Genomic DNA, 12,152 nt, shown 5'->3' with positions numbered 1-12,152 from the left:
ACAGGCCTTGCAATTGCCAGCGCCCTAATAGATATTTCACAACAGAAGCCTTCAGATAGTAAAGACAAGACTTCGGGAGTCCGAAATCGAAAACACCACCTCTCAACACGTCAAGGAACTTGTGTCTGAGAAACAGAAGCTGCTCCTGGATATTCCAAAATGTTTCGATTTTGTAAAATGACTTCCATTAAGGCTGGTCTGTGGCCTCAGTTTTTATGGAGGCGAATCTCCGTATGGTCCCAGGGCTCACATACAGTTCCCTCCAAACGGGCAATGACCCGAGTGGCCAGAGAATGTTCGTGACTTTTATGAAAGTAACAGTATTGATGGTCACGGACGATAAAGTCAGTTTTTACGACTCTCTTAGGCTTATCGTAGATAACATTAAATTACGCTGGAAAAAGATGTATATTGTTTCTTAATGCAGATGAAAATATGTAATTCATATAAACCAAACTGTTTATATCCCAAGACTTTAAAGAAAGACATTTTATAATGCCTGGATGATGAGAATTGTACAGTTTTTGCCTCATAAGCAAACTTAGATCACTTGTATATGAACAGGAAATGAGCAAATTGCAATGGCTTTAAATGCTGTTTTATCTCACTGTAAATGTAAAAGCAAGATTTTGGTTTAGTAGGATGTAGGTAGTATATTTAAATATTCCACATGACCATATCGTGTCTACACTCGGTTTGAGAATGTGACTATTTTCCATCTAATGGGAACGCAGACCACAATTGGTCACATTTGGATGGATGGCGTGTGCAACTTCACAGGAGGTTTATTAGAATTCTGAGTGAAAAGGACATTCCTGTCATCCACGCCAACTGCCTAACTCATTATCAGAGCTGATAGAGCATGGAAAAACCTGTCCAGCAATCAATGTTTCCCCTCCTTCCAAAAACCCTCCGATACCGAACCTGGAGAGAGCTGAAATGGTTGTTTAAGTGTGTGCAAGCTTCAGCTCTACTGTGGTAATTTTTTTAATTGGTTAGGAATCATTGGATCAGACCTAAATGACCCATCTGCATTTTTGTAAGAATGGATCATCTTCTGTTGGCCTTCCTCTCCTAGCTGCTCGATTTTTATCTATCCTTTACAAATATTATGAAAAGTATTTTAGAGGTGACACCTCCCAAGTTTTAACGTGATCCAGAGCCCTTCCCACCAGCTATCCATTTAGAATACAAGTAGATGTCTACAGTACCCTTATTTTTAACCTGGACACGTTGATGTCACGAGAGGAAGTTTCCAATTTAGAAAATAAGTTCATCACTGCCCACATTGAGCATATTCTTAACGATTCACACATCCGAATCATGGCAGAAAGGAAAAATGATTTCAAAGCGCTTTCACGTTGGGACATAGAATCCTTGATGTCCTCATTTGGACAACAGTTCACTAGAACTCAGTAGCATTAACAGATCTCGTTTGAAACGTTTTCTCCACCTCAGGGGGATGACAGGATATGTGTAGAAAGCAGTGACAGAGATATCCAAAGCTGCCTCATACAACACAGCTTCGTTCACTATGAAAGTCATTTCAATATAATTGATGTTTAGTACTATCTATGTACTTTTCATGTTCTTTGGATTTCTGGAAGGTAAACCACTTTACTGTTTACAGCTGATGGATGCATAGTTCCTTGCATGCTGTGATCGTGCAGTAGCAGAATATGACCCTATTGTGATACTCAATGTTTATTTCATGATGCCATTTATACATAGCTTCATTCGATGAGGACTGAATGTAATATAGAAGAGGAATGACCATACCAATAGGTAGTTGCATCGTATATAAGATTGCTAGGTTGCATCGAGCCATGACTATCATTGTTTTGATAATTAGGCACTTGCTAATTATAGTATATATTCTTTATGTTGGCATGATAATTTTGCTATTTTCTATGCATTAAAAATAAGACTAATTCTTAGAATACTTTCATCTATAGCCTGTGGGTTTTTTGGGAGAGGGGGCGGGAGTGGAGCTGGTTGTTTTTGCCTCCCTGTGATGTTTTCTCTCTCTCAAAAAAAAAAAAAAAAAAAAGTGAGCAAAGTTTGTAAATGTCTCCTAAAAACAATCAAGTAATTTTATTAGCTTCTTTTTGGACCCTTTAAATGTTGATTTTTCTCCTGGAGAAATAAATTGACAAAACTGATGACTACAAAAATATAATCATTTAAAAATAAAATGATGGCCCGATTTGTTTTAATTCTCTAATGATTATCATGAGAGAGGCTTATATAACAAAAACACAAAAGCATAGAGAGTTGTAGGTAAAATCTATTTCAGCCGTCCTTTTGGAGAGGCCAAGCAAACAGTATTACTATGAAAAAATTGCCAAGCTTCATCCACCTCGAATCCCACTAGGTTCCTAACACTTGAAAATTTGAATTTTAGAGAATTACAGGACATCATGCAATGTGAAGTTAAAGTCATACTGTATCTTTCCAGGCCAAATATTGCTCACTCTGTGACTAATTATGCAACATCTTCTCAAATTATCAAAGCTTTTTACTGGCAGTAAAATTCTTCACCCTCAGGTGAAATGGATTGAAAAGACCTTAGGGATTCTCACTTGGAATCTGTGTCACGTTCTTTTTGTCCCCATATCCCAAACACTTTAAATTTAGATGCCCCCCCCTTTTTTTAACTTTTTAAATTCAATCCACACATATACATACAGATCCTCTTCCAGAAGTATACAGTTAAATGACTGATTCTCTTGAAAACTTTATCTTTGTGGAATTCTGTACCTTTCAGTTTAGGATAACTTTGAAATGTCCTTTAGATTTTAGGATTTCTTATTCTTCCAAGTATTAAAAAATTTTGTTAAATAGAATGGAGTTTTAAAAATGTACCTGGGCGTGGGGGTGGGGGGTGGGGGGCAGGTGGTGCCTGGGTGGCTCAGTCGGTTAAGCATCAGACTCTTGGTTTCAGCTCAGGTCATGATCTCAGGGTCATGAGATCGAGTCTTGTGTCTGGTTGGGAGCTCAGTGAGGAGTCTGCTTGAGGTTCTCTCTCCCTCTCCCTCTACCCCTTCTGTTCGTACTCTCTCTAAAATAAATAAATAAATTTTAAAATCTGCCTGGGGACAATATTCGGACAACTAGAGAATCTTGAAGAGACGGACATCCTTAGAGGTCAACTTAATACATTTTAAGGAGACTGGGATTTTCATAATCGCTTTTGAGTGGAAATTTATTTCAGTGACACACATCAAAGGAAAGAGTATGCCATATACTACTGTGTTCAAATAGGACACATTTCAACATGGAATCAGTACTTGCAGTACTCCCCGAGACCGCATTTTTGGGGAGTTGCGTCAGACAGTGGTCATTGTATGGCTATGGTCCTGCTGCAGAGTCCTTTAGAGTGTAGACCAGCAGACACACCTGAGAACAGATGCTGGAACCAGCTTCGAGCTGCGTGGTGCTGGGCACATTTTGACCTCTAGAAGCATCCAGACTTTGCATCTGTGAAGGGAGGTGTGGAGCTGCTGTGAGCCCAGAAAGGAATGAACATAAACCTCGCACAGCAGATCCTCCATGCAGTGTAGCTGGTTTGACCATCCTGGGGCTACCAGGCCACTCCTTTTCCACCACCTGTTGTAGGAATCCGTCTGTTAATTTTTCATCCACCTTTTCACCACAGCTGAAGGTCAAGTAGGTTTTTGTAGGTAAGAGTTTCATAACAATCTTCAGTTCCTGTATTTCTAGGATGTAGAAATTTCTTAAAAAAAAACTACTTTGGGGGCGCCTGGGTGGCTCAGTGGGTTGGAGCCTCTGCCTTTGGCTCGGGTCATGATCTCAGGGTCCTGGGATCGAGCCCCGCATCGGGCTGTCTGCTCAGTGGGGAGCGTGCTTCCTCTCTCTCTCTGCCTGCCTCTCTGCCTACTTGTGATCTCTGTCTGTCAAATAAATAAAAAAAATCTAAAAAATAAAGTTTAAAAAAAAAAACTACTTTGATGGTTGAGTCCTTAGAAGTTTTGACTCTTTCAAAATATATACAGCTTTGGTATTTCTTAAATGACTGCTCGATGACCTTCAGGCAGGAACAGGAATTGTCACTTCTGTTCAAGTTCGGCCGGAAGAAACCAGTCCTTACATTTGGTTGGCCCACATGGTACAACTTTTTGTCAAGAAATGTAAAATGATGACTCGAGTGTTTTATATGGAAGGTTTTTAAAAAATTAAAATTGACCGAATGAATGAATTCTCCCACATACACTGAAGAACAAGTCAACTTCCAAAGCCCATTTGCCATTTTACTAGAGTGAGTTTGGAACTTACTCAGTCATGAGACCTCCGTGCCTTCGTACAGCTGCCTACTTCTGCCTCTGGAGATTAAGATTCAGAAGGACTGGATCAGGCCCTGGAGATTCATATGCTCAATAAGCAGCTTAGTGATTCTTACCATGAGGCAAACGAGGGAGACACTGTGCTGGGCCAAAGAGCTTCCTTTATCTATAGTTAGAAGAATTTCTTTAAGTAACAAAGTTATCGCTCTAATTCAAAATGCTTTAAATGATTTTCCAGGGAATACAAGCCCTTGGGTTGGTGTTACAGCAGTGTTTTCACCACAGAATCCCTTTAACAGTGAGGTGTTACCAAATTTCTAAAATTAAGACTTATAACCGTATCATTACACACATATACAGGTGTGCATGCCAGTGTGAGCACACACTGGGTAGAAGTTCCACCTGCTTTAAAAAGTCCACATTTTCTGCCCCGGTGTGCTATGAATCAGGAGTTTAATTACTGGAATAAAAACACTGGATCTTCCAAGCCCCACTGCTAAACACAGTTTTGTTTTGTTTTGTTTTGTTTTGTTTTGTTTTGTTTTGTTTCTCCCCCTCCAAAATCGCACGGGAAAAGCACTCAGCCCCCGAGAGGGCAGCCCCTCTGCCATGGAAGACTTGCTTGTAATCTTTGTGGTCTTGAACTCCACATGCGAAATACATGTGGCATGTACTTTTTTGAATGGCATGCCAGACACTTGGAATGTTCCTGACAATGGAAGCAACGTGCACAAGAGCCTAAATGGCCGGGATTCCAGCTCTAACCACGGATCTCGGGCCCAGCCATGTGTGCTGTGTGTACACACACTGTTCTTACGGTAACAGTCGTCTTTCAGAGACTGGTACCACCATGGCAGAGGTGAGCGGTTTTCTCAAGTCTGCTTGTTCTTTGGCAGGCTTTGGGTTTCATCCCCCGGAGGCCATCTCTGTCCTTGCTCCATGTTTGTGCCCCTGCTCCGCTGGGCCTCAGAATGGAATTACTGAAAAGGAGCTGCCAAGGAGGAGCCAAACATCTCACCTGTGTGCGGCCCCCACAGGGGACCCAAGCACCCATGACCACTCTTGGGCCCAGGGTCTTGGCCTAACCTTGATCTGGGCCCCTGCCTGTGCCCTAGCCGACGGAATGGCGGCCTCCTTCCAGGTATCCCTCCACCACACCTCCCAGGGCTCAGGCCAGGGAGGAGGCTGAGATCAGGAGGCCCAGTCATCCCTGGGAAACAGGCCCAACCTGGCTGGCGTCTCCCAGCAGCGTTAGAAGAAAGAGAGGACCTTCCGTATGGACCCTGCTGAAAATGTCCCCAGAGTGGGGAGAGCACCAAGCAGATCCTGGAGCCCCCTTTCTTTTACAACAGAAAGCAGCAGCTTCTCTGAACATCTGAACCTCGCACAGGCTTTCCTAAAGCTTTTTGATGGTGAGTCAGTGGCTATCAGGAGATTTGAAGATTTCAGCTCAGAACCCATCCTTCTCTGCCCCAACAAAGTTTCCCTGCAGGAGTCACCCATGAGCCACTGAAGTGAGGGGCGGTGCCTCCCTCAGGGCTAACCCGCAGCCCTTTCTCCCTCTCCAGAACTGAACATGTTTAGCAATATGGCGTCTGCCGTAGCCAGAGCAGCTAAGATTTTGTGGAGCTTTGCTTTCTCCAGTCCTACAAATGAAAACAGCAAGTATTATTATTTTTCTTTCCAAACAGGAGACCACATTATCATTTTGGATGAGCTTTTGTAAGCACCAGCCCCCAGCCCTCCTGCCCCCCAAGTCTGACCTGTCTGCTTCCCAGGGCTCCCCGCTCCCTCCAAGAAAGAATTCTGCCCCATTCAAGGAGTAGTTGCCAAGCAGTCCTCATTGAGCACAAAACCAAACCCCTCAAAGAGCACTGCAGAAACACTGTCTTCTGCTAAGCATCAAATGGTTTCACCAATGTTATTTTTGGCAGAAGTGAAATTTTCACGCAGGCAAGATAGCTGTTTAAGCATAAGCTTCTTTAAATGGCTCCGTGTACGGTCGGATAGGAGATCTCGCTCCAGAAAATTCGCCTAGGAAAATAGCATTAGTGAGCAAATTCTTGTACCAGTTCTTCGTGCGTCTGTAGCCCCGATTGCTGAAAGAGATCTTAAATTTTGTGCTTTCCAGTTTTGAGTTATCTTAGAGAGTCCTGTTGAGTGAAGCCCTGGAATTTTAATGTAAACTCAAACCACACTTTTTTTTTTTTTAAATTGCCTTGGGCCAGTTGTCTTAACCATTTCTAAGTAACCTATGATAAAAATGCTCACCTAGGTACCTCACCTAGGTCTTGTGATGGGTGTTTGTTGCTGAAATGAGAAGTGGATCAGACTTAAATGTGTTCAACTTTTACTGGGAAAAGGCTCAGGTTAAATTCAATACATCACAAGCCACGATTTTCCCTGGAGATTTTTCTGGTAATACTAAAGCACACATTGGTGCCAAAGTTCCCAGGCAGTCAAATTCCAGTAGAAACCAATGATACATGTTACCTGATGATTCAGATTTGTGCTTTCCAGGGTTTTTTTTTTTGTTTGCTTGTTTTGTTTTGTTTTTACAAAGTTTATCATATATTTCAAATATCACCTTCCTCAACTTTAAATGGTAATTTTGCAGCAAATACTAACAGAGAATGTTAGATTTTCTTTCCCCTCATCACACATCCCTCCTGACCCTTCATTGACTAACCTGCTCCTTTCCTCCCAGCAGTAAACGAACATCTCAGACCTCTCTCAAAGCTTAAGAAATAAAGAAATAACCTAAAATAGGTCTCGCACATCTTCGTTCCCTTGTGACGACGATGCATGCAGGCGGCCGGTGTCTTTCCCTTCAGATCAGCTTGTTTGAAATACGACGGCACTTAAAAGGAAGAGGCCGGCTGGAAGGACACCAATAAAAATACCAACTCAGCTTAAAACAATTTGATTTCAACCCAAAATGGATTACCTTGCAACACAGATAGATAATGGCACACAGGATATTCTCCTTATCAAGACTGTTCCCTGATCCGGTCAGAACCCCGGGTTCATCGGAAGCTTGTTGCCTGGTGGAGGCGGGAGAATGTGGTGTCCCAGACACTCATGTGTTCGTGGACCGATTGGAAGAAGGAACAAGATCTGCGTACGCAGCGTCCACTCCTTGCTGATTTCTGAAGGGACAGCTCCCATTTGACCTTTGAATGCAAAAATCCAATATCAGTTTGCTGGTAAGGGAACTGGCCTTGCTGTGAGGGCAAACCGCCCAACAGCATCACCTTACTTCTCAGGAGGCAACACCTACGAGGCACTGTACAAACTAGAAACTTGTCTAAAGACGTGTAAGGATGTGTTTTCGTGCTTTTACAGGTAACGTGTGATGTTTTAGCGACAAGATTTCCCTTTTCTAAACCACATCCAGAGGATGGTTGTGCGGTAGACCTTTTACGAATAATTCTTATTTTGGAAGTACGTATAAACCACTTACATTTCGCACGTCGGTGAATGGTGACTTATTTTGTCCTAAAGTGGAATGTCCAAAGAAAGAACACACTTTCATCAAAACCCCTTGGGAAGAAAACAATAACAATTGTCCTCCTCTATCAAAATGTTATAACCATGTTTATATCCTTCCATACTGCGTGAATACGAGGGAGAGCCTCTCCCTCTCCTTCTTTCTGTTTTCCTTCTGCTCCCTCCCCCGCCACCGCCTTCTCCTGCTGTGAAGCATCTTCTCTCTGTTCTTTCTCCACCTCTTCTTATGCAAATTATTTTGTATGGACATTCTCTTTTGGTCCAATTTTTTGGTATGGATATTCTTAATGCAGCCTTAATAATCGTCCTTGTAATTGACTCTCTAAGGAGGTATTTACAATATTTGCAAAGATTATGGCAACGTCAGGTTTATGATCTTGATGGAGGATAGAACAAAGAATAAGGATTCATAACGTCTACAGAGTTTGAGACCTATTTTGACTGTTGGTATAAAGTTTAATTCCATTCATAAAACAAGTCATTTCATGTCACTTAAAGTAAAGCGTGATTTTCTAAACTTGGATCTTAACCACATTAATATCAAGCCCAAATGGCAGCCCCATTTGGGTGTTTTGTGCCTTTATGTTATACGAACAAGTCTGTGTCAACTATACATGAACCAAAAATATCCAAGGAAACGGGGGTGTATGAGTCAATTTTGGCAACTTTTCTTCAAAGTCTGTCAAGGACATGTGATCTAGGGATTAAAGTGGAGACCTGGAAAAACTAGAATAAAACCAAGATCCTATCCTTAGCTGAATGACCAAGCCTCACCACGCTTTATGTACCCCATGTACGGAAATGAGGACTCTGGTTCCCTCCTTCCAGGTGCTTGTGAGAAATACACTCGGTGTTCAGAGCCTCAGATCCAGTCCCGTCCATCCCGCTGCCTTATGAGAAGGCTGTGCCCATGGCATTGTGTATAAGCCTTGGGTAAATACTCTTTACATTGTGATCGTACTTGACTTCCTAACACTGTTGCCATGGGCTAGTATGCTGTGTTTTCTAGGCTTTGAAGGTGGAGGGATACATCGTCCTGTTTCACAGCCTACAGAAGCTATTGTAACTGTCGTATCAGTACACAAAGGAACGAATGCACAGGGTGCCATATCCTGGTTTGAATTTCCATTTGTAGCTGCATTTTCCGAAGTTCGATACTTTGGATCTTTCTGTTCCAGCATTAAACGATGAAGTTACTCATCCATATAGAAGAATCTGAAGTTTTATCAGGTAATTACATAAATGAAATACTGTACTCAAAGCATTAAAATTTGTATCAGAAAGAAGAGCTCGCATTATTCCTCAATCAATATTGGCATATGTAAAACACTTTGAAAGCTCTCAACAAAATAATAAACTAAAACATGCTCCTCTCTTCCCGTTCGTCGTTATCTATATATTTTTCTTTTAGATAAACAATCGACAGTGTGTTTACTGAAGCTTGCATTGCTATTCCCCAGTAGTGTTTGCAACTGGAGTTTTATTCCAGCAGCTACACGAAATGAGTCCACAGTGCAGAGCAGGAAGGCCCCTCTGGAACCTGAGATTATTTGTTCTCTCACTGTTCTAAAGGTAATTAAGGAGCATTGCATGTTTCTCAATTAATGATTTCTCATTCAACAGGGGATCTTTGATGCTAATTTGTTTTAATCAGGGCAGAGGCTGCTCAAAAACTCTAAACAATTCAGTGAAGAGGAACTAGGAATTTTTAATCAAGTGGAAGAGATTTAAATGCTATGAGGGACACATCCATCATGCACTCTCAATTCCTGTTCGTTTAACTATGTTCTTTTACATTTTATAAACCAATGTGAGAATTATTAAAGAAAGCTTATTAGATTTCATATCACTATTTTCCTTATGTATTTGTGTGCATGGATATTGGATGTCTCCCATTGAAAGCCTACTTCTATACAACTTGCACATCTCTCCCTCTCTAGAATGTATTGATACATCTATCTTATATTCTTATTTATTATGTATACTTGGAAATGTAGAATATGGATATGTAAGGGTATATTCACAAATCTGTAGCCAAAGAATAATGGAAGAAACGTTATGAATGAGCATTAGGTTTAAGACAATCTCTCACACCTTGGACAACTGTCCCGAGTGGCCATTCATAACCTGAGCTGTTAAGTCAAATTGCATCAGGCACATGAAACATTTAAAAGCTTTGCATCCATTGCACCTGAAAGAGGCACACGACAGTATGATTAGACCACAGTTCGTGGAAACGATGACTTCACCAGGTGACTATCTGTCATGGAAGTAAATGCTTAAAGTAGAGAAGTCAGAGTCCTGCCTTTTTTTCTGATGATCAATTTCTGATCATCTCATTCTGATGTCTTTAAATCAAGTCTACTCTGCAGGAATGTCAATCATAGGAAAATGAGGTTTGTTTGGATTTTCTCCTTCCTCTAACTGAATATAGAAAAAAAAAATCTCAAGAAATGCTCGAGAGGCCTACCTAGTTAAATACTTATGGGTTCACTGTATTGCAATAGGCGGGAAGACGAGCTTTTATTTTTATTTTTTTGAAACTAGTGGCTCTCAAACTTTGGAATAAGTCAGAATCCCCTGGAAGGCTTGTTCAGTTGGATGCCTGGGGCCCACCTCCTAGAACTTCTGATTCAGTAGGTCTGGAATGGGGCTTGAGAATTCCGGTTTCTAACAAGTTTTCGGGTAATGCTGAGACTGGGGCTGTTGTCCCCACTTGGAGAACTCTGGTTATGATTGAGAATTCTGAGAATGAGGAGGCCGTGGTTTGACTGCAGCACTGAGCGATGACTCTGCGATCTTCATATAGTCCGATGTGTTTTTCACGTCTTCTCTGCCAGGAAGCAGGCAGGCCTTGTGTGTCTCTGAAGTGGCCTCTGGGTGAATTCTGGACCCGTTGGGCAGGGGTTAAGTGCTGCACTTGGATGACATTCATGCCCACATTTTAATTCATGGAGATCCCCTGGAGGTTTGCTGGAGTTACAAACATCTGAAAACAAACTTTTGAATGGAAATAATGATCTAGGACACCTGCGCTAATGGGCAATGCCAGCCACCAAACCGGCTCGTGAAAAGATAGACCAGGATACTGTGTTTTCCAACCCTGCTGATAATAAGAATGATCCGGGGCTCTGTTTTTAATAAGGTTTTTAATAAGGCCTCCAATTAACCCAACAAACAAGTCTGGGGGACTCTGCTTAAGGACCCAATTCTTTTCCCTTACAACTATTCTTCATAACGCCACTAAAATTGCCTAGATAGAGCTTTGGAGGGAAGGCCATTCACAGAGCCTCTGTCTAGGGCACTCACGCACAGGCTGACCTCGTTTGCTTAGCTTTCCCCACGACACAGGTCATGACTGTGTTGGTAGCAGTGAATTCTCCCATGTGTCTCTCAGAATATGATCATTTCAATGGTGATTTTCTTTGAATCTGTCAATAGTTTTTTTTTTTGACTCCCCTATCATAAGGCAGTTTGGGGGTAAGGGGACTAGGTTCTCCTGTTTAAGTATGAATGGTTATTTAATTTCATTTACATTCACCCTTATGATTAAATAGTGGGCACAGAATTAAATGCCTGATGATCACCCTGTTTTGAAATCTATCTTCTGCAAGTTCAGAAAGTTAATAACACCTACTATGTGCCTGACACTATGCATGTTATTTAATCCTTGTATAACCAATAAGAAAGGAATATTAGAATCCGTGTTTCACAGATGAGAAAACAGAGGCTTAGAGCACGAACCTGACTGAGCTCAAGTGGCAGCTGTGGGAGAGAACGTAGCACAGCGTGCTGCTCCCCCAAAGCTGCCCGTGACTAACGCACAACCTTCAGACAATGGCAGGAAGAATGATGTCAGAAAGTCCCACGATCGTTCCCTTACCATATTACCTCATGACAGAAACATTTCTAACTGAAGGGACACAGTCCCTATTCTAATGAGCAATCGAACCTTTTGGTGTTATCATGGTTCACCCGTACAAAGAAAAGGGGCTCAACTCCCCCCTGCTCCAGGCGGTCTCTGACTTTTCCGATGCCCGTGACCTGCTGTGCCCATGAGTCAGCCGCTCAATCACCCAACCGTCTTGTGCGTTCGTGGGCTGGCTTCAGACCTAATCATGTCATATCATCGGGTCACACAAGTGCTAGTGATCTAATCGAAAGTGACTTTGCAATTACAAGTCACATCTTGATGTGATCATATTGTCAGAATTCCACGTTGCTGGGACTTAACAGATCTCCAGACCGAAGTTGGAATGCTTGTCTAAGCCCAGTGCAAAAAAGTCATCAGGAGGTGGTCGGGGCCCACGAGGTGACTCTCTTGTCCACGTCACTGCT

The 12,152-nt window shown here is 42.0% G+C and overlaps 1 protein-coding gene across 1 annotated transcript in view; it reads left to right on the top strand.

Annotated features, from left to right (window-relative positions):
- The window catches only part of ATRNL1 (attractin like 1), a gene marked incomplete at its 5' end in the record, with an annotated part of 807,401 nt that extends 804,743 nt beyond the window's left edge, over positions 1–2,658 (top strand). Inside the window, one exon of the mRNA XM_080822490.1 lies at positions 5–2,658. Within this exon, the coding sequence (XP_080678616.1) occupies positions 5–129 (125 nt within the window). The 3' untranslated portion in view covers positions 130–2,658. The remainder of the gene's footprint in view (positions 1–4) is intronic.
- Positions 2,659–12,152: the final 9,494 nt, after the last annotated feature.

The sequence above is a fragment of the Martes martes genome (genome assembly GCF_963455335.1).
Source record: "Martes martes genome assembly, chromosome: 14".
Lineage (NCBI taxonomy): Eukaryota > Metazoa > Chordata > Mammalia > Carnivora > Mustelidae > Martes > Martes martes.
The sequence above is the reverse complement of the archived record's forward strand: the minus strand, read 5'-3'. Positions and strand labels throughout refer to the sequence as shown.